The sequence below is a fragment of the Haemorhous mexicanus genome, chromosome 20 (genome assembly GCF_027477595.1).
Source record: "Haemorhous mexicanus isolate bHaeMex1 chromosome 20, bHaeMex1.pri, whole genome shotgun sequence".
Classification (NCBI taxonomy): domain Eukaryota; kingdom Metazoa; phylum Chordata; class Aves; order Passeriformes; family Fringillidae; genus Haemorhous; species Haemorhous mexicanus.
The window spans coordinates 729,343-752,008 of NC_082360.1; the positions used below are offsets into that span (position 1 = coordinate 729,343).

At 56.3% G+C, this 22,666-nt stretch overlaps 1 protein-coding gene across 1 annotated transcript in view; it reads left to right on the forward strand.

Moving 5' to 3' along the window:
* NTN1 (netrin 1) overlaps positions 1–22,666 on the forward strand; it is an 83,082-nt gene that overhangs the window by 44,773 nt on the left and 15,643 nt on the right. The window contains exons 2-4 of the mRNA XM_059864072.1: positions 2,627–2,815; positions 16,122–16,271; positions 18,575–18,628. Coding sequence (XP_059720055.1) covers positions 2,627–2,815; positions 16,122–16,271; positions 18,575–18,628 — 393 coding nt within the window. The remainder of the gene's footprint in view (positions 1–2,626; positions 2,816–16,121; positions 16,272–18,574; positions 18,629–22,666) is intronic.

Sequence of the window (22,666 nt, forward strand, 5' to 3'; positions counted from 1 at the left end):
CTGTGCAGCTCTGCTCTGGTGGCACCAGTGGAAATGTTAGCAAAGAACTTGAGAAAATCCCCAGAGTTCTGTTTTCCTGGCTTTGCAAAAGCATTTCTGCTTATCAAGCAACCCAAAGAAATGTGAAGATTTTCACTCACTCTTCGTGTGGGCTCAGCTTTGAATTTTAAAAAGGGATTTGCCAATGCAATCTTGCAAAATACTCCAGTGCCAAGTCCAGCTCTCCTAAAATACAAGTTTTAGGAGGAGGTGAGCTTTCATTCTCCTGGGAAAACATGCATTTCTGACAGATTTGAGGGAGAGCTAAGGCTTCTGTGAGGCCATGCCACTCCCTGGAGAAATGTCCTTTCATGTCGACCAGCAGGGACCAAATCCTGTGGTTTGTGACACCAAAGGCAGAGCTGCTCGAGCCTTGAATGATGGAGATGTGCCCACGTGGTCACCACCTACAAGAGCCCTCAGGCTGAGGGATTTAAATCTTTTTTCCTCTCTTTGAGCCATGCCCAGAGGCTGTGCCATGGGTACAGGTGCTGCCTTGGGGGTTAGGTGTGGCCAGGAGATCATTCCCTGTGTCCCAGCCCTGTGCCCTTGGGAAAGCTCTGCCCTGAGGGTAGGAGCCAGCCCTGAGTCCTCCAGGAAAAGGGTTCAGCCTCGCTTTGTCACCTCTGTAAAACAAGAGCTGGGAATTTCAAACCCCCACGTGCTTCCCAAAAGCTTTGCCAGTGCATTCTGCAGGGCAGGAACCACCTCTAAAACCCTTTGTGTGGTGGATCCGTGGTGTGGGCCGGGGCTGCTCAGCACGTGTGGGATGAGGAGAAAGCAGAGCTGAGCGGCTGCTCCAGCAGGGCACAGCAGGCTGCTCTTCCTGAGCTTTCCATGGAGGGGGGAAGCCTCGAGGGGGGACACACAAGTGCCTGGTGCGTGCTGCCGTGCTGCTTTCGCTGCTGAAAGTGCAGCTTCAGCACATGTGGGACCGGGCCAGACCCAACACAGCCATTCCCTCGCAGGCAGGAGCGCTGTCTCGGGCCCCCTCACGGTTGTGTCCTGGTGGGGAGATGACAAAAGCTCCTGCAGGCTGCTGGGCTCATCCCAGGACGGCCAAACCGCGGCTCAAAGCCGTGGCCCGGCTCCGTGGCAGGAATCTCTGTCCCTCACGCCTGGCAAAGCGCTGCCGGGCCGCTCCTGTCACCATCAGCACGCCGGTGCTGCTGCTCCTGCTCTGCCAGCCCCGCTGGGGACGTGAGGCTGGGCCTGTCCGTGTCAGCCGGAGGAATTCCGATGGCAGAGCATGGAGCCAGCGGGGGCACGGGGACGGGGGTGCTGCTCTGCCCTGAGCTGTCACGGCGTGTCTCGGCCGGGGATTGCTCCTGGGAAACACTCCGGGGCTGCGCTGGCCTTCTCCGGGCTGAAATTTGATAATTAAGCAAATACAGCGTGGCTTTGTGTTGGGAGAGCACCATAAGGTAAACAGGAAGGAATGAGGGATTAAGACGTCTCTGCTCTGAGGGAAGGTGACAAGGCCGGAGCTGTGACACCTCCGTGCCGGGGCGAGGGGCCCAGCTGCGGGCTGGCATGGCACAGCTGCATTGTTCAGGGGTGAAGAGCAAATAAAAGCCACGGGAAAAGAAAACAAGCTATAAAATTCTCAGCAAAGCACAGAGCCCCAGCAACTGCGTCCTGATGGCCCCGTGACAGCCCTGGGGAGAGGCGGGCGAGGGGTCGAGCTTTTGAAGTCCCGAAGTTGTCCTTTGCAAAGGCCCCCTGCTAAAACAGGCCCGGTGTTGACTTTAGGCTGCATATGGTGGAGGAATTGGACAGCTCAGTCACAGCAATCAAAGCAGGGGGGCACCTTTTGGGATTTGGCGAACTGGGCGTCAGGCCGGGCCTGTCCCAGGTGGGATGGGGGATGCAGGGGCAGAAATGAGGAATTATCAGCATGGTCAGGGCTGCAGGTGAGTGACAGAGCCTGTGCTGTGGAAAGCTGAGGGAGAAAGCAGCTAGGAAGGTCTTGGAACAGTATCCAGAGCTCAAACGTGTGTGGCAGAGCTGGTGAGAGTGGGAAACTGGGAAGGGCGGGCAGGTGATGGTGGAAATTCCTTCCCACAGGGCCTGAGGGGGTTCCCGAGGTGCTGGGAAATTGGGGACCCTCAGCAGTTTGGGGACTTTTGCACTGAGCAGTAACAACACAAAGTGAGAGTGGATGAGAAAGGAGATGAGCAGTGCTTCCATGGGGAAAGTGTTTGTGACAAAGCTGAAGGTGCCACAGGGGTTTGTGTGCTCTGTCCTCTGCCCTTGGCCGTCCCCTGTCTCACAGCCCCCTGTAATCCCCACTGAGAGCAGGGAGAGGCAAAGCCGTGGTTAATGCGAGTCAGGACAGTGAAACCTGGCCTTGGCAACCTCGTTTTGCCCTCCAAAGAGCTGGGAGGGCAATGGCCCATAGCGATGGGCTCCCCTCTCAGCACAGGGCGAGCCGCTGGCCTCCCACAGCCAGAGGCGCCACCAGGGCCTCCCCGCCGCCCCCCAGTCCTACAGGGCATGCCCAGAGGGGTTGGCAGCAGCTCCCCGGGGTTGGCACCTCCCTGTTGGGGCACAGATGGTGACAGTGTCCCCTCTTTGCCTCTCCCAGCCTGCAACTGCAACCTGCACGCGCGGCGCTGCCGCTTCAACATGGAGCTGTTCAAGCTGTCGGGGCGCAAGAGCGGCGGCGTGTGCCTCAACTGCCGGCACAACACGGCGGGCAGGCACTGCCACTACTGCAAGGAGGGCTTCTACCGCGACCTCAGCAAGCCCATCTCCCACCGCAAGGCCTGCAAAGGTACGGGCTCACCCGCGGGGTGGGGGGAACGCCCCGCTCCTCCTTCCCCAGCCCCTCCTGCAGCCCCGCTCCCACGGCTCTGCCCGGCTCCTCCCGCTCCCCCCTCTCCCAAACCCGGTTGGAATTGCTTTTTTTGCCCTTTGGAATGGCTTCTCATGCCCCCGCGTTCCCTGCTGCCACCTCTGCAGCCTCCTGGTGAGGACAAGGCCACCCACGTCCCCTGCCGTCACCTCTCCCTGCTCTCCCCAGCCTCGTGCTGGGGACGAGCCCATGGAAATAGAGGCCCTCACTGCTGAGGAGAACTTCGAATTATTTCAGGGTTTATCACTTACAAACAGTTCCTCATCTGCTCCTACCTGGTGATCACTCTGCAAGGGCAGGGGGGCACACAATCCCAGGTATGGGTGAGATGTAGAATTTACATCAGCCTCCCCCAAGCCCCGTCTCCAGCTCCCACCCTCCAGGCAGAGCTGAGCCCACGCACAGAACTTGTCACTCCTCCGCACGAGGAGAGAACAGCAAAAGGGGAAACGAGTTTATTTTGAGCTCGGAGTATTTTGAGGTTTCCTCGTGTGGCCGTGGAGGCGAGCTGGGATTCAGCTGGGGCGGGAGCAGCGAGAAGAGCAAATCCTGCAAATGAACCCTTTTTACTCTCAGCTGCTGCTGGAAGAGATGGAAATCCTGAACCTGAGGTGCAGTAAAAGGAATTAAGCAAACATTCAAAAGCCAGATTAGAAAATGCTGGGGTTTCCCACAGAAATGCTCAGCTCTTTTCTCTCAAAAGACTCGTTTCAACAAGAAATGGAAAGCTTTTTGGCTTCAGACCAGTTTTTTTGGCTGGGAAGTTTGGGGTCTCCAGCATTTTCAATTTTTGGGGGGTTTTTTTGTTCCTTACTGAAAACAGACATTTTTTTGCCATAGCAGAAAAGAAATCCCCTTTTCAGACAGTCCCACTCCCCCTTCTGAACCTTGTAAAAACAATCCCAATGAGATATTTTTTGATATTTCCCAGGTGCTCACTCCTGCTTTTCCCAGCTCACCTCTGGCAGCTGCTCCCCTCTCCTGTCTGTCCCCCCTTGCTGTCCCCTGGCCCTTCAGTGTCACTGACAGCACTGAGCCCTGCCCAAAAACCTGGCTGGGTGGCACCCGCAGGTGGGAAACTTCTGAGCCTTTCCATGCCTCAGTTTCCCCAAGCGAGCCCTGAGAAGACCTCACTGGCCTCTGGGAGGTTTTCAGGCCGAGTTCCCCACTTGCAGGATCATTCTCTCTATTAAATCCTCTTTGCAATTGCTCTCTTCTCCTGCTCTGCCTCCTGGAGCCTCTCCCTCACCTGAAGCTGGAGATGGCCAAATCTCAGCTCCCCTCCAGGTGGGTTTGTGACAAACCCGTGCCCATCACAGCTGCCCAACAAAGGTTTGTGGTAACTGTGCTGGGCATGAGTGTGATTTCCCAGCCCTGAGGGGGTTTGTGGGGGCAAACCCACCGTCCCTACAGCAGTGAAATGCAGTTCCTCTCAGCATCCCTCTGAAATCTCCTTTTCCCGAGCTCTGTCACACAGAGGGGTTTGTGTTCCCTCTGCTTTTCCCGCCTGACTCAGGGCTTGTGCTGAAACCATTGTTGCAAACAAAGCAGGTTTAAACCTGACCCTCCCATTTAACAGCTCCAGCCACCTCTCCATTGGTAACAGCATTCATTTACCATCTCACCAAACCAACACTCCCAGAGCCTCATCTCTACTGGACATGGCTAAAATTAAGGAATTAACCATCCTGAGCTCCTGCCACCTCCCTCATCACTGCCTGCACTCAGCAGAACCATATTTTCTCTGGAGTTTCCTCTATAAAACCTGGTTCTTTAATCCATCACATCACTCTGATCGTGTCCCACACATAATAAATTTAAATAAAAGCATCTCAGAGAGCCCTGGTGCCTTGGGAGCTGCCGAGGAGCTCGTGGCTCTCACCCACCCCAGCAAGGTCTCGGGTGATCTCACAGCAAAGGCTCCATGAAAGAGCTGCCAGAGGCATATTTTCATTAATTCATCTCCATTTATTCAGCCTAAATGACACTTCCAGCCAAGCTGCCTCTCCTGTGCCTTGCATTCCTCATCTCCCACTCCATCCCATGCACGAGGTGCCTCACTCACAGCACATCCAACATCAGCAAATTAAAGAGGCTGGAGCTGCATTGTTTGAAATGGTTGGTTTGGGTAATTATGCAAAAATACGACATTGCAGAAATGTTTAACTTGGGGAAAAGGAGAATTCCACAAACTTTTGCACATGTTGCAGGACAGGGATGAGGCTCAGGCAGCAAGAGGTGAGCAGAAAGCTGCTTGTGTTTCCAACAGCCAAACCTTTAATAATTGATAAATAAAAGACTTTTCTAATGCTCTGAAGTTGGGATGAGCAGTGCAGGTGAAGACACAAGGAGCTGGGGTGTAAGGATGGTTTTCCCTGATGGCTAAGAGTGATCCAGCCATGCCAGGTGCTTTGCTCTGTGTTTGCTCCCAGTGGTTTTCCTTCCAAAAATTATAAAAGCCTGGAAGCTGTCAGTGGCCAGAGATGCCCTGGGACAGAGCCACGCCAGGCAGGCCGTGGCAAGGAGGCTGCAAACCACAGGCAAAGGAATTGATGACAGATGGAGCAGGGATATTGCACGGAGTGGCAGTGCTGGGTGCGTGCCAGAGCCTGCCAGGCTGGAGCCGGCCATGGAGCTGGCCATGGAGGATGTGGCTGCTCCGGGTGGGTGGTCAGGCAGTCCCTGGACACCGAGCCAGGGCTCCCCGGCATTCCGAGGTCAGACCGCAGCTGATCCCTCCCCAGCCCTGCATCCTGGGCTGGAGGAGCCCGATGGTGCCGCTGCCCCTCCTCCGGGGGGGTAGGTGGGCTCACCCCGGCAGGCAAGGGAGCAGGACGCCTTTGTCCTGGCAGACACATCCCACCCCCGTCCTGGGCACACCCCTGGTGCGGGGGCTGTGCCGAGCAGCAGCGAAACTCGGGGTGAAAGAAATTTCCATGTTCATTTTTCAGATTCAGACAAGGATGAATTGTTCCTCTTTTCTCCCTGGTTTTTGAGAAATCACCAAGAGTTCCCAGCACGCTGAAGCCCTGCTTCAGCTCCTTCTGCTTTCCCTCTGCTCCAAATGATGTTGCAAGTGAAATTCCACATCTGGGTCCTGCAAACCTCGTCCACCCCGCTCTGTCATGGGCCGCTGTAAATCAGGGCCCTGCTGTTGGTTCTTTTGATTAAACTCCCTCCTGATATTTGCCAGATTATTGGCACTAATGTAATTCCATTGGAGTGGAGAGTCTGCAGGGTTTTATGGCCTGGCTGTAAAACAGCTCTGCGCTTCGGGGAGAGGCTTTGCACACTTTTTGATGAAAAGATGACAAACGAGACGTGCTCTGAATGCACTTGTGCTGAGGCTGCCAGCACAAACCCCTCGTGCAGGGGCAGGATTTGGCACCTGGAGAGGTCACATTCATCAGGGCTCAGTCTTTCGGGAGGAAATGGGATTGTCTGTGTGCCTGGTGCTGCTGCAGCCTGGGGAGCTTTCCAGCTGTGCTGCAGGATTTCATGCCTTGTGCAAGCCCCAAAAAGCACTCCCAGCCTCCCTGCCCGTCCTGGCCTGCACCCACCAAGGGTCAAGAGTTGACATTTGCATTTTGGAGGCAGTTTGGGCTGGAGCAGAGGGAGGTGAGAGCTGTCCCCATGGGCTCAGCCTCCGGTCCTTGATTTCATGGGTGCACATCAAGGGATTTTCCCCACCCAGTCGCAGACATTGAGTGAGGCAGAACCCAAACGCCTTTGGCTTTGGGAGAGCCGAGCAGAGCCCCGGGTGACAGGGACAGTGGCACCAGTCCCCGTCTCTCTCCAGTGACTATAGAGGGAGCTGCGTGACCAGCTTAGAGCTGGGAGCTCACTCCCTGGAGGCTGGGCCAGGGGAGATGGATCCTCTCTGCTCCTGCTGCTGGGTCCCGCTGGCAAGCTGGGGCACGGGAGGTGCCAGGGGGAACACCCACGGCAGACAGCAGGGTCTGAGAAGGGTGGCACTGCCACCAGAGCAAAGCCTGAGAATGGTGCCACTGCCACCAGAGCAGAGTCTGGTGCCACTGCCACCAGAGCAGAGCCTGAGAACGGTGCCACTGCCACCGGAGGTGTCCCACTGCTGGTGTCCTGGTGTAGCATAGGGACACCAGTCTGCCCATGGTTCCAGTCATGGTCAGCATGCCTCCAGCCTTGGAGATGTCCCCTGTCCCCAATCCACACCTGGGTGGGGCAGACAAGCTCACAGCTGAAGCGTGCCAGAGACATTGGGGTGGCCTGGCTGGATCCCTGCACCAGGGCTCCAGGGCCAGCAGTGGGGGCTCCTGCAGGGCTCTGTCCCCAGCCTTTCCTCACTGCAGGACCCTGCTGGGACCAGCACAGCTCTGCCCTTGGGGTCACCTCAGGAGGGGTTGAAATGCAGCCTGAGGGAGATGCTCCCCTCTCCAGAGCTGCCTCATTTTGATGCCCATCTCTGGTCCAGCTCAGCTGTGGTTTTAAGGCAAGCTCCAAGGCAATACTTTCCAGGAATTCACCCCTGGGAGTTGTCCTTAATGGCCAAACCTGCTTCCCTTCCTCTCCTCCTTTTGCTCCTCTTTGGATTCCAGCTGGAGCTACTGTTGAGAAGAGAGAGGAGCCAGCCCGTGGTGCTGGCAGGGCTTGGGTTGGGCTCTTGTGTCAGGGCTTGGTCACCTCTGAGGAATCACATCCCTGGAGAAATTCCAAACTTTCCAGGCATTGATCTGCCAAGCACAGACTTCAGTTTCTCCCCAGGACTGTGGAGATTCTCCTGCACTGCCACAAGAATGATTTTCTTGTTGCATTTCCATCCTGCATTTGTCAGTGGCTGTGCCTGAGTCACCCTTCCCCACGGCCCCATAATTCCTTATATCAGTATTATTGCAAGCCCTGAGAGCTGATTTATGGCTTCTGCATCTACAGCTTGTCATCACAGCCCCAGACACACACAGACCATCAGAGAAGGTTCTGGAAATGCAGCTTTAAGCTGTCCATGCTCACAGGTCGTTGTGGGAATGTCCTGGGGAAGGACGGGTGGCTCAAGTGCCACCAAGTGTCACCTCCTCCATGGCACTGCCACAGCCCAGGGCAGAGCTGCACCGCTCACCCACCAGGGCTGGAAGGATCCCAGAGAAAAGAAGGGACACGAGCATTACTGAGACTCCTACACTGTTCTGAGTTTGTAGAATGAAACCACGGAAAAGCAGTGATTTTTTGTTCAAGTAAGACTCAAGCTCAACACAAGGCATCTCCCTGCCCATGCCAGCTTTTAAAAATCCATTAAAATCCACATTTTAATGATGGATGAGCAGACACATCAAATTAGGCAGCTGCCTCCGTGTGAGGCAGAGTGGGCAGAGTTTGCTGAGCTGTGGAATTCAGGGCAGGACACTGCAGAATCCATGAGGAGATGGAGGAGGCTGCTCAGAAGGAGCTGGAATCTCCATTGCCACCTGGAAACCAGCTCAGCACCTTCAGAGGAGAGACACAGCTCCCAGCTGAGTCCTGAGTCCATGGCAGACATGTGGATGGCCCAGCTCAATAGGAAAATGTAGACAGCATTGATTCCCGGACCAGAGCCTGCCCTGCATTCCTGAAAAATCACATCCTGGCAATGCTGGTGCCCAGCAGGAGTTTACTGGATGAACTGGGGGCCGGCCAACTTCCAAACTGGGGTTTGGGTTTGGATTTCCAGCAGAGAAACATCCAGGAGCAATCCTGGAGGGCAGGTTGGGATGTGGTTCGTCAGAAGTGGTGACACAATAGAGGGGAATTTGCACCCTATTAAGAAAATAAAACCAGACTAAACCCCAGCTCTCCATTGCTGGTCTCAAACTAAGGACAAAAGTTGCTAAATTCACTTGCAAAGCCAGACCTTTCCATATCCACCAGACAGAGGAAAGAAAATGAATAATTTGCCTTCCCCATGAATGTTTTCCAATAATGGAGATAATTTCCTGCTTCAGAACAGTTCTCAGGAGTGGAAAGTGCTTCAGGCTCTCAGATCCTGAGAATTAAACCCAAGCTCGGCCCTGCTCATCCCCACACTCGGGTTTTCAGTGTTCTAAAGTGAAAAGGGTTTTTTTTCTGGTAGGAAAGGATTTCTTTTCCAGTTAAACAGATGCTTCTCAGAGCATCACAAACGAGGGGCTGGGATTTGTGCCCCAGGAGCTCCCACTGGGATTTCTCCCTGCTCTTGGGGTGTTGGGGACCCTCCCCACTGTGGAGGCTTTGTTGTCCCATGGGGGCTGTGCACACCAAAAGGATCCTTTTCTGCAGAGCTTTTCCAGTTTCTCCCTCACCTTCCCCACTGCCTCCTTTCCGAGCCTTGTGGCAACCTCATTATCTCCGACTTCTGCTCCGCTGCCAGATTTGATTTTTATTATTAGAGGGAGAATGCGCTTGTAGGAACCTCGTTTCCTCCAGAGCCAGGCTAAAAACACATCAGGAAGAGAAAAACTTTGCCTCTCTTTTTTTCCCTTCAATAACAGCATTCCCAACCCACTCCTCCTCATGCAACACCTTCCAGGAGGGCAGGGGGAGCTGGGCTTTGCCTTAGGTCCACGAGGCCACCGTGCCCCACTGAGCTGCTGCTCTTGGCCTGGCCTGAGCTGCCCCTGCAGCTCTGACATTTTTGGTGGAAAAATCAAAGGGATCACATCTCCACGATAAACCCCAAGTTTTTCCAGCAAAGTGGGGTGAAGGACACCCCAAAGCTTCATCTCAGCATCCTTGGCAGCTCCTCCAGCCCTGCTGGAATCACGTGGGAAGTGGAGCTCTCAGTGGACAGGGGAAGTTTTAACAATTTTGGAACGAGGGAATTTTCCAGCATTTGAGGGAGTGCTGCCATAATTGTGCCATTGTGTGTGTCACTAATGCCTGCCCACGGTGCCCCTGCCCAAAAAGTGGATTTATAGTCGGGGTTCCAAGGCCCCTCCGGATTAGCAGCGACTCCGGCTCAGTGGAGGCTTTGTGGCCCCGTCTGTTTCTTGTTATGGAGAAGACAAAGCCAAGGTCTGATCTGTGAAATTTGGCCCAAACTGCAGAGCACCAAAGCCCTTGGCTCCCCCGAGTGCCAGCCCAGGAGGGGAAACGGGAGAGCCCTGAGAAGTGGCGCGGGACAGGGACAGAAGGAGACACCCAGAGATTGTTTGGCTCTGCCCAATAAAAGGAGGAATTCATGTTCTGCTGGCAAGAAACCTTTAAATCTCCAGGAGAATGTGCTGAGGGACACCGAGCACGAACATGATCCTTTGGAGGGCTAAACGCAGCTCCCAGTGTGCAGACAGGCTGAGGAGCTCACGGCCGAGCAGTTAGTGGTTAATATTTAAAGTCATTATGGGTATTCAGAGTCAGCACAGAGACATTTCCACCCCTGCTCGTGCTTTGCAAACCAGCTGGGGCCAGACTGGGTGGGTGCACACCCAATTCCAGCTTCGCTTCCCCATAAATCCGTGGGATTTGCAGGACGTGCTGCCCGTGCTGGGGATGCTCTGGCAGTGCCCGCGGGCTCTCCCGTCCCCACGGGAGGTCCCCAGAGCCAGCACAAAGCTCTCCGCAGCGCTCAGGTGCACAGGCTCGCCTCAGGCTTCCCTCGTCCGCGGACAAATGACCGGGATAGGTACCCAAAGGAAGGAGCTCTGCTTGTTTTGAATTGATTTCCCAAAGACAGGAGCCAAAGAAAAGCTGTGAAAACATCCTGTCCTCCTTGGGACCACGTCAAGGTCACCTCTGGGATGGATTTCAGCTACAGGGAACACTCCAGGAATTCTCACACCTTGAGTTCCCTGGGAAGATGTGTTCAGATGGAGCAGGATTTCAAGTACCTGAGCCCCTAAAGACAGTGGAGCAGGAAAAAAACAACTCAACAACAAAAAAACCTCACTTAAGTAATAATGCCAGAACCACCCCTCTAAATGCTAAACCACAAGGTTAAGCGAGACATGTTTGCTGCATCAGGACGCGTTGTTGAGGCAACAGGAGAATTTAAATTGAATTTGTTTTGACATTTTGACAACAAACCTGGGTTTGTTGTGATTTTTTCCAGCAGAAGTTTTCTGTAGCCACATTTTTTTTTTCTCCCGTTGAAGTCTTTGGAGGAAAGAAGGGAAACAACCAAAGGGAAGCAATTTTTGGCCATGATTCTGGAAAAGCATTTTAAAGCCTGGTTAAATATAAATGTGCACCTAAGGCCCATTGGCTACCTGGGATTGAATTTGTGCTTCAGACTGAGTGTGAGTTCTGAACACAGGAGCCTTCATCACTGATTATTGCAAATTAAGGGCTTTTTCCCAGTTTAATGCTTTTTTGGGTTCCTGCTCAGTCCAGAGGCTGGATCTGGAGCCCTGTGAGGTTTGTGATCCTGGCACATCCAGGGTGACAAGAGGAAATCTGGACACCCTGGCAAATCCAGCCTTTTTTCTTGTCTGGGCAAAGGGTTTTTCATCACTCTGAAAAGCTCCCAAGGAAGCAGCTTCCCCGAAAACAGGAAGATGCTAATTCTCCAAAAATGCAGATCTTTTCAGACCTTCTCCATAAAGGTCACACTTGAGGGGAGCTGAGCCTGGGGATTTATCCCTCTGTTTACCTTTCCCCACACGTGTGCGGGGCAGGATTAGCGGCTGGGAATACCTCCGCCCGAACACTGGGGGGGAGAAAATATTTGCATTTTTGTCCTGCTATTTGTCAACCTTCAGTGGGGCAGAACCATCTCAGCAAGTTCAACCACCTGAACTGAAAAACCGTGGGGTTTCTTTATCCCAAGCACGGCCCCAAGATCCTTCCAGGTGTTTTTAGCCCCAAACCTGAGCTGAAAGGTGTCACTGGCTGGGCTGGGGCGGGCGATGCTCTGCCTCAACAGGTTTGTACAGAAAATCGGGACTGATTTGGAGGCTCCAGACAGAGCTATAAAAGCCCACGGCAGCCAGTTGGGCAGAGCCTGGCCCCGGGGGAAATCTCCTGGCTGCAGGCGCTGAGGAGCTGCCTGGCAGTGCTTATATCCGTATATATATTAATCCCAGCTAATGTAACTACAGATGTTCTCTTTCAGAGCCCTATCTAATCCTGTTGGGCCCTTGCCATGGTGTCTCGTAGCAGGAGTTCTACGAGTTAATTACGTGCGGTGCAAAGCAGCGTTTCCTTTTATCGCTGAAAAGGTTGAAAAGGTTGCCTTTTCAACGCCCTCAATGTCCCTTTGTTGCTGGGCTTGAAGGACCAGTGAAGAGGAGCACCTGTCTGACCTTCCCGGCGCTGTGCATTGCTTGGCAGCCCTCCACCGTCTCTTGGCAAGGCGTTCCGAATCTTTTCCGTGGGTGCTCTCCGTGCCTTTCACTGCAGCTCCCAGCTGAGGACGTGCTATTGATTTCTATAGTGCCCTGATATGAATTCAGAGTTTCTCTCTCCCCCTTTCACAGCACAGCCTCCCATCTTGTGGCTCTTCTGAGCTCTGCTGCAATCAGCCAGATGTTTCATTGAGTCCCAGATCTTTTCCTGGAGTGGATGCAGTTAATTGGGACCCTTCAGCGTGGATGAGCCATCCTGTTCCCTCTTCCAATTATGCCTCCTCCTGCACTCCGGATTTTGGCTGCTGTCCCCTCATCCACTCGGCCGCTTTGGGTCCGTCTCGCACAGAGCGCCGTGGTCTCCTCACATCTGGAGCAGCCAGGCTCAAGGTGCTCACCTGGGAGTGCTCTCAGCTCCCTGCTTTCCTGATGGGTATTGTATAGGGAATTCAGCTTCTGGGAGCAGAGGCACCCCCACTGCTGCCCCCATTGCCCGTTAAAGCCTCCCCACAGAATCCTGCTCCTTGTTTGCTCCTCCGCAGCCATGTTTTCAAGCAGAAAATAACCTCATTTTTCACTAGGAATTCCTGGTCATCTCTGCCACAGACACTCAGCGTAAATTTTTCTTAAATGTTTTCTGAAAAACCGAAATCCTGAGAGTTGTTTCCCTCCCCTCGATGCTCTGTGGGCATTTTTCTTGCTCCTGCATCACTCCCGTTTGCTCTCTCCCATCTCACCGTACCCTCTGTGGAGTGATCCTTTCAAGCAAGGCATGAGGAAAACCCCGCGTCATCCTCCTCATCATCTCCGGGATGTCCCGGACACTTTCCTGTCCTGCTCGCAGAGCTGCCCTCCGCCCCGGTGCCCCCAGGGCGCGGCTGAATTTCTGCACCTCGGAGGGTGGTGAACAAATCCACAAATCGCTGCACCCAGGGAAGGTCAGGGATGAAAGCCAGGGGAGCTCAGGAATGCGAACGTGTTCTGTGAGTGCCAGGGTGCCCATCGGAAAGGCAGCGGCGATGCCAAAGGGGCGTTTGCAGCGATCCCCCCCCCGCTGGCATCCTGGTGCACACTTCCCTCACTTCGGGGCCACAGCCCAAAGGAATTTGAACCGGATGGGGAAAATCAGCATCAAGCACCAGCAGCCCGGCCCTCCGTGGCTGGGGAAGGAGAAGAGCCTGTAATTGCTGGCTGCAAGTGTTTTCAGTGGCCGGGGAACTGTAAATTACCTTTAATTGCTCCTAATTGCTGGCGCTGGTTCAGTTTCTCGAGGACAGGGACGGCAAATCCCATCTGCAGACCCGGCGAGAGCCCCTCCTGCCTCCCCCGCCGGCAGCGCTGAGCGCCCTGCTTCCCGGAGCTGGGGAACAGACCTGGCACGGCGGGCTGGGCCCAGGGCACGCTGGGGACAGGTGACACAGGTGACACAGAGCCCGTCCCGTCACCCGGAGAGGATCTTCCCCTCGGTGTGGCAGAGATCGCCGGGATCTCATTCCGGTGAAATCCTGGTCCCCGACCCTCTGCCACTCGTGCCCTCTGCAGCCCTGGGCACATCACATCACACGTGGGGACATCAGAGCCCTCACAGAGCCCGGCCTGGGGCGAGAGGAGACAACCTCAGGGAGATTCTGCTCTGAAAATAACCTGGCAGCTCTGGGCAAGCTGGCCGAGCCACTGCCTCATGAGGGAAGGAAGCAGAAATTCGATTGATTGATTGATTGATTTCTGTGCTGCCCAAAGAGTGCTCTGTGCTCTCAGCCCGGCCTCAAGAGCCTGGTGATCTTACTCATCACCAGGGCTTCTTGCCCTCTTTTCCCTCTTTTCCCTCTTTTCCCTCTTTTCCCTCTTTTCCCTCTTTTCCCCCTTTTCCCTCTTTTCCCCGGGCAGTCCCACTGAAATGAGGGCGATCTGCTCACCCGGGGGCTCCTCACAGGATGGGCTCAGCCTGGAGCAGCCCCGAGGGAACGCCTGGACCATGAGGCTGCTCTCCCCATCCTCCTGCCCTTTGCCTCTCCTTGGGTAACCCTTCCCTGGTTTGCTTGGTTTTGTCTTAACTCCTGACTCTCTGCTCTTCTTTGACTCTTTTCTCTCCCGTTCCTCCTTCAAGCCTTCACTTCATGTGGTTTTATTTCCTCTCCCCCAGCATTGCCCGAGCCATCCCTTGGGGCTGCAGGGTGAGGGTTTTCCCACCTCAGCATCCCTCTGCTCATCACCAGCCACGCTGACTTCCCACTAAAACGTTTCCAATCTAAATTAGCTTTAGAAAAGGAGATTTCTGCTGTGGGCAGGTTTGCAAGGAGTCGTTTCCCAGTGGGAGCTCAGGGCAGGGGGGAGAGAGAGACTTTTAATCAAAAACCCCAAATCAGAAGTGTTAGGTAAACAGGGCGAAGGGAGCAAAGGCTTTGATGGTTTCTTGAGGGGTTTCTTTCCCTCTCATGTGAAAAATCATCGGGTTTTGGCAAGGCTCTGTCTCTGCCCACCCAGGACCTCTGGGGTGAGGGCTGGTGGCAGTTTGGAGCTCTGGATGTCCCCAGGGAGAAGCTGGACATCCCAGAGCAGGGGTGCTCCAGGCACCATCCAAACCATGGATGCTGCCCAGTGAGGTCACACTGGGGGCTGCTGGTGCAGGATCACACTGGGCTGGCCTCGAGGGAGCCTGCAGCCAACACCAATGCTTGGAAACCCAAAACCAGCATGGGATGTGCTCTGCTGTCCCCAGATGAGGCACATTTAGGGTGTTTGGGGGGCCAGGGGGGTGCAGGGTCCAGGAAAAGCCCTCTTGGGAGTGGTGTGAACCCCCTGGTGCCCTTGGGGACACTCACCCTGTCCCAGTGCAGCCACCTCCAGGGCCCAGGCAGGGGGACAGGCTTCCCCCAGCCCCTGCTCCTGGCAGGCAGCTCCCCTGAGGGGCAGGAGGAGAGCAGGATCAGTGCTCCCCAGGGAGGGATTTGGCTGGCTCCTTCCCGGGGATGCTGCAGAAGAAAAGGAAAGTTTCCTGCCTGCCTGCCTGTCCCTGCCATGGCTCAGCAGGGGCAGCCCACAGTCTGGCACGGCGCTCGCAGCTCTTAGAAATCAGGGCTGTTAACAAATGTGCGAGGCAGTAATCCTTTTGGAGCTGGGATGATAACAAGCTCTGATGCTCTGATGCTTTTATTTCCCCCCCTTTTTTTTTTTTTTTTTTGGCTTTTCTTCTTTTTGCCTTTTTTAAAATCTTTCCCCCCCCCAAACAGCTGTGCCGGTGAAGTCCCACTGTGGGAAATGAGATGGTGAATGTTTTCAAGTGCAGTATTTACATCCCCTGCCAAACCCTTCACATCTGCCCGGCTCTGCCGTCAAGGCTGCATCCATCTGGCCGGGAACAGCAGGTCCTCAGCCCGCCTGCATCCCACAAGGGCATTTCCTTCCTGTGCCCGCAGTGCCAGCTGCCAGGGATGCTGCTCAGCGGGAAGGGCTCTGAAAGGACTGCTTTGATTTTTCTTGGAGTGCGCGTGGAATGAATTCCCGAGCGATTGCTTCCTGCCTGAGCTGAGGGGCGGTGGAACCCTGCTGGGTTTGTACCTCTGTACCAGCCCTGCCACCGCCCCCGGCGGTTCGGGGCTGCTGGGTGGGGGCAGTGGCGCTGCTCCCCTGCCTTTAGATCCCGCAGACTCCCGATCTCAGCACCGATGGGGTGGGCACTTTGCCCGTGGGATGCACCCCCACGCTGCCCCCCAGGATCTGTCATCCTGGCTGCACTTCTGTCCCCGCAGCGGGGCTGTGACAGGGCCACCCCCTCTCCAGCGCTGTCCCCCAGCCCCTGTGCCAAACGCCAGCTCTGGTCCGGCTCATCCCGGGGGTTTGCCGGAGGGCAGAGAGGATGGAGCGGTGCCGGGGGAGCTGCCCCGCTCCCCGCCGATGCCACACCGCCACCCGTGCCCGCTGTGCCCTCCCCTGACCCTGGTGCCGTGTGTCCCCCGCAGAGTGCGACTGTCACCCCGTGGGTGCCGCCGGCCAGACCTGCAACCAGACCACGGGCCAGTGTCCCTGCAAGGACGGCGTCACCGGCATCACCTGCAACCGCTGCGCCAAGGGCTACCAGCAGAGCCGCTCCCCCATCGCCCCCTGCATAAGTAGGTGGATCTTCTTCCTTTCTGTGGAGTACAGACTTTAACCCTTAAAAAGCTGCCGGAGCCTCTGCCCGGGGGGGGGCTGCCGAGCCCCACAGCGCTCGGGGGGGGGCTGGCTGCCTGGGGACCCCTCTGCTCTGCCCAAACGTGGTCCAAAACCCACAGCAGCTTCCAGCAGCTCTCCTGCCTCCTTGGGAGGTTCTGTGAGTGCATCTACAGCCAGGTTCGCTGGGAATTCCATTTTGCTGCATGGAACAGAGGTGCCCCAGGAGCACATTTATTCAGGGTGCCACATCAGGGCAGGATGCTAAAGCAGATCACTACACACAGGTTCTTCTCTCCAAAATCAGGCTGTGCTGCACTGGCACAGAGCTCAGACCAGAGGAGCTGCTCCTTTGATGGAGTTTCCAGCTGAGAACCCCTGGGTTGCTGAAGGGGCTCTTGCACTCCCACAGCCCTCCCATGGGTGGGTTTGCCCTTGGCTTCCTTGGGTTTGCTTTCCAATTCGCCTTCTCAGGGCAGGTACAGCTCCCAAAACGCCTCCATGGCAGCCTCTGCTCTGCCAACACCTGGATCCCCTCAGCCCCTGTGAGCTCTCAGTGCCTGGGAAGGAGGGGTTCAGTCCTGTGCCCCTCTCTGCTGCCTGGGGGGTTTGCTGCTGTTGGATCTTCCAGTGGCTCATGCTCCTTGTGGGACATCATCTCCCCTAACGAAACAAAGCATCAAAATTAGTGTGCCTGGCATGGGATGGGATGGGAAGGAGGAACTGCTCCCCTAAGGGGCAATTCCCTGCTGCCAAAAGGAGAAAAAGGCCCACCAAGAAAAGTGAAGGTTAAAAGCTTGCAGCCTCTGTTGGGGACCCACAGTCTGCTCCCACACCATTGCCCCCCCAGCACGGCCATTGCCAAATTCTGGGGCAGAGACCCTTTCTCCACCTTCTCCTGCTGGAGAAAAGACACACTCCAGGGTGGTTTGGGGCCACTTGAGATTCATTTTTCCCCGTGTTGCAATGGGACAGCAAGAGCCCAAAGCAGAGGCTCGTTGTCCCCAAGACCTCCAGCCGTGGCTCCAGTCTGCTCTGCAGCAAGTGTGCACAAAGGTTTATCATGAATCATTCCCCAGGGCCAGGGGAAATCAGAGAGCAAATTGTTCCTTGCATCAGCTCCCTCAGGATTCATGGCACTAAATAAAGACAGGCCCAGGATTTCAACATGGCCCATCCAGGGTTTGGGGCTGGGCACAGTCACTCTCTGATTTACCACTGCTGGTAATTCCCTGTTCCCAGAGACTTGTAGCCATGAAAAAAACACCCTGGGTCTGTGTCAGGCCTGGCATGAGCACCCCCAGCCCAGCTGTGGCGTGGCTGTGCTGGCTCCCAGTGCTGCCTGGCCATGCACTGTGGCTTGCGCTGTGTTTAATGGCACGAAGGTGAGCCACCCCAAAAATCACCTGGTGCTGATTGGGCTGCAGCCCTAGGAGCTGCTGCCACACCCCCAGCAAGCCCTGCCTTGGTGGGTGTTCCGTGCATCTCGGGGTGTTCCCCCCCAGGATTCCCAGGAATGCAGGGAAATGCCAGCACCGTGCCCTGAATGCAGGAAGGACATCCAAGGGGAGCACCCTGCACAGCTGGGACCGTGCCCTGAATGCAGGAGGGACATCCAAGGGGAGCACCCTGCACAGCTGGGACCGTGCCCTGAATGCAGGAAGGACATCCAAGGGGAGCACCCTGCACAGCTGGGACCGTGCAGCTCCCTCCATCCATCCACAGTCCATCCTCCCAGCAAACACAGCCAGGCCTGGGAACAAATCCCCAGAGCATGATGGGCTTTCAGCTCTGCAAAGCCCATCTTTCAGCTCCCAAATCAGAGCCAGGGACCAGGGAATTGGTGCCAGATGTGTTTGTGTTTCCTTTAAATGTGGGAGGCACCCTTTGCGCCCCAGCAGAGCTGCAGAGCTGTACCTGCACCCTGCCTCTCACCAGGGGAGTGCCAGCACTGCCTCCGAGCTGGTGACAGCAGCTGGAGGGGACAGCCCAGGGACAGGCAGTGACAGCAGCCACAGGGGCTGGTCAGCAGCACGCAGCCAGAAGCCAGATTTTTTGGGGTTTTTTGTTAAAACCCCCTTCGTGACAGCTTTGAGGGACGCCTGGTTCCCCGGTTCCCCTGAACTGGTCTGGGGGCTCTCGCTGGCAGCCAGGGCGGGGAGGGGAGGCTGCAGCGTGGGCAGGGAGCAGGCTCTCTGGGTTGGCAATAACCGCTCCTCTCCTTTGTCCCCTGTCTGTCCCGTGCTGCCCGGCTGTCCCGCAGAGATCCCGGCTGCTCCGCCCACCACGGCCGCCAGCAGCGCCGAGGAGCCCGCAGGTACGTTCTCTCCTTCTGGAGCATCTCGGTGCTCAGTGTCTCTTCTGCAATCACTTCCCTCGAGACAAACTGCACCAAAGGCATAAATCCTGCTGCTCCTACCAGGACCAGTGCTTTCCTTTGATGCCCAAACGTGCTGGAAACACGTGGGCAGCATCCGGAGAGCCGGCTGGTCCCCGGCGTGCAGGGCAGGTGCAGGAGGATTTCCTGCTGAACCTGCGAGCACAGGGGGTTACCCAGTGCTGGATCCGAGTGGAAGCACGGCTGTTCCCCCATGTCACCGAGGGACTCCGATGGCACTGACCAGGGGATGGCAGCAGGGGCCAGAGGTCCCACAAAGGCTGACTCGTCCTGTGCTGCTGCCTGGAGCTTCCCGGGGTATTTGAGCCCCAGCTCTGAAGGACAGGAGGTGTAAAAACTGTTTACTTTTGTCTCAGCAGTGCAGGAGAGTTCAGAAATTAAGGAGTAAGGACTAAAGGTGACAGCTGTCACCTTGGATTGATCCCTGAGCTGCAGCCTGTGGCAGGGGGTGTCACCCAGGCTCAGGAGCAGGGGGCAGTTCTGGAATCTTCAGTCCCCAGCGTTGATCCCAGGGGGTCTGTGGGACTGACTGAAGGGACTGATTGAAGGGACAGGTTTCACCCCGTGCAAACACAGCAGCACCCCTGCAGCCTGCCCTGGGAGGGGGGCTGCTCGGGGGTCTAAAGCCCAGCTGATAACTGAGAACATACACCTCCATAAAGCTGATAACTGAGCACATCCCAGCAGGGTCAGAGCCCTTCCTTGGCTCAGGAGCCCTGGCTGGAGGCTGGAGCAGGTTATCCATGGTCCTGGAGGGATGGGAAATGCCTGCACAGTGCCTTGGGGATCCCTGGAGGGCCAGATGTCCCCATTCCCTGCCCAGAGGGATGACCAGAGATCAGGGCATCCCACCAGGAGCCTTCTCCCAGTGAAAGCCCAGCAAAGGCCGAGCCAAGCTGAGCAATCCATCAGGCCCAGAATCCCATCATAATTCTTCTCACTGGGATTTTGTTTTGGAGATTTTAAGCACTGCTTTGTCCAAGGAGCTTGAACCCTCCATATTTCATCCCTTTTCCTCAACAGGGAGCATCCAGCAGTGCTGTGTCTTGGCATCTCTCAGCTCCCACCCCCACCCTGCTGAAACCTGTGGGGTTTTTCACAAATCCCTAAATCAGTGTCTGTGAGCCAGAGCTCCCATGCTATGGGAGAAAAAGGGTTTGGAAACAAGATGGGAAAAGCAATTAGAGGGAGACTTTGAGTGCAGGCAGTTGTGGGAGAGGTGCTGCCCCATTTCCTGTGGCCAAGAGCTGAGGGAGCATCACCCACTGCAGAGGAGCAGGGGCCAAGCTGGCCTTGGAACGAGGGGTGGGACAATGTCAGCTCTGGTGTGGGGGGTCCTGCCTGGCTCTGCTTTCCTCTCAGGGGTCCCAATCAGTTTGGGAAAACAGGCCAAAAGTGGATTGTTTAGATGAAATGCATCCATGCTCTCCCATGCCGGGAAACTGGAGGAAGAGGAGGGGCTGCTCCTCATTTCTGCTGCCAGGCAAGAGCAGTTTTCTGGTGCTTTTTTGGTCCCTCTCAGACAGAAGAGACCACAGTGAAAGGGCAAACAAAAATAGCAGTGGGGGGGTTTACAAAGGTTTACAAACCTGCCAGTCAGTCCTTGTCTTATCTGAATCAAATCCAGATTTTCTGGGGAATGATTATCTGGAATGGATGATTTCAGCCCGGGGGCTTAAATAAAACCAGGTGATTGGATTGATGCAGCTCCCCATGGTTTTCCCCTGGAAATCAACCTCTGCAGTTTCAAAACCAGATCTGGCCCTTCCAAATGTCATTTTGGGCCCTTTTGTTCCTGGCTGGTGGGGAAGAGGCTGGATGTAAGTGCAGGAAAGGGAAAAGGAAGCTCTGAGGGATCCCTGGCCTCCCCAGACCCAGAGCAGCTCTGGCTGCAGGCTGCAGCTTTCCCAGAGGGCAGAGGAGACCCGGGGCAGAGCTGGCTGTGTGCTGTGGTACCCACATTTTAGCCTGAATCCTCCCCCAAGAACCGGGAACAGGGAAGCTGCCCTCCCTGAGGAGCTGGAGCTCGTTTCAGCACTGGCAGGGAGAAAAGCCCGAGCCTCGGCTGTGGGGCAGTGACAGCCCTGCGGAGAGCCGGGAGCATCCCGAGCCTGGGAACAAAGCCCTGCCCCGCTCCCTGCGGCGCAGGCGGGAGGGGAAATCCTCATTTCATTCACCCCGGGGTAAATCTGGGCTCAGCTTTGTACCCATCCAAAGGAGGAATTCATTCAGCCCTGCCCGGCCTTTCTCCGCCTTGTCCCAGCTGTAAGCGAGGTGATGGATTGGCTGTGTGATTGATTGAGTGATGGATTGATCAGCAGCATCCAGCTCCCTCTGAAAGGTTTCTCATGGTGATCCCGGTGAATGGCTGGGAGCACAATACTGGAGAGGGGCTTCAAGTGAGGGAGCTCCTGGTCGCTTCAAAAGAGCTCAGAAAGTCTGAAGGAAAAAACCTAAAACAACCCCCCAAAACTGCTGAGATGCAGATGAGCTTCATACACAACGGCACTGTGCTCTCATCATCCCAGTGCCAGGCTTCCTGCAGCCCCACATCCATCCATTCCTCCACCCCTGCATCCCTCCAGCCCCACATCCCTGCACCCCACTCCCTCCACCCAAACCCCTTCATTCCTCCACCCCCTTATTCTTTCATCCCCATATCCCTTAATCCCTGCAACCCTTTATCCCCACATCCCACCACAGGCAAGCCTCGAGCTCCAGAGTCAGGACTGACAAGCTCCCTCTCCCCATCCTGGGCCCTTTCCAGAGGCTGGTTCCCCCTGGAGACCCGAGGCTCTTGTCCCAGCACCAGCTCCCTGTTTCTGCATCTCTCCCCAAAAAAAATCACAGAAAACTGTGATTTTCCCCCGGGCTGGGAGCTGCTGTCAGGCAGGGATTTGTGGGGTGCTCGGCTGCCGAGGACAGACGTTTTCCTAGGAATGTATTTCAGTATTGGCAGTGGCTCTTGGCAGGGCACCCCTGGACCTGTACCCCCTGTCCCCAGCGTGTCCTGGGGCTCAACACCGGTTAAATCCTGCGGGAAGGGATAGGAAACGTGCAGCCAGCCCCGGGAGAGGGCTGAGGAGGGAGCAGCGTGGTGTGGAAGAGCTGTAAAAGCCCGTGTTGGTGCGGAGTTTTCCAGTGAGGTGTTTTCCAGTTCAGTGCTCGTTTTCCAGTGCAGCGTTCCCAGTGCAGGCTTTTCCAGTGCGGCGTTTCCAGCGGGTGTCCGGCACAGCTGGACTGTCCCCAGCAGCCACCTCCTGCTCCCGTTAGACCCGGGAACATTGGGATGTGCTGCTGAGGCCACGCCTGTCCTGAGCCACCAAAACCCCTCAGGCCGTTCATCCCCATCCCCAAAGCGGCCCAGGCAGCTCCGGGGGCAGGGAGGGAACCCCCATTGGCGCTGGGGGGTGCCTGCGGTGGTGCCCGTGCCCAGCGCTGCCAGGGAGGGACCAAAGGCACCCCAGCCGGGACCGGGGCCTGCGAGGACATTGCCGGGATGTGGGGGGGACAGCCTGGTCACATCCTGGAGCTGCTGGTCCCGCTGGACCACCGTGGCTGGCGGCCCCAGGGCGCGCTGGGGCCGCGGAGCTGGAAGGGGCTGCGGAGGTGGGAAGAGGCTGCGGAGGTGGGAAGGGGTTGCGGAGGTGGGAAGAGGCTGCGGAGGTGGGAAGGGGTTGCGGAGGTGGGAAGGGGCTGCGGAGGTGGAAGGGGCTGCGGAGGTGGGAAGGGGTTGCGGAGGTGGGAAGGGGATGCGGAGCTGGAAGGGGCTGCGGAGCTGGAAGGGGTTGCGGAGGTGGGAAGGGGCTGTGGAGGTGGGAAGGGGCTGTGGAGCTGGAAGGGGCTGCGGAGGTGGGAAGGGGCTGTGGAGCTGGAAGGGGCTGCGGAGGTGGGAAGGGGCTGCGGAGCTGGAAGGGGCTGCGGAGGTGGGAAGGGGCTGTGGAGCTGGAAGGGGCT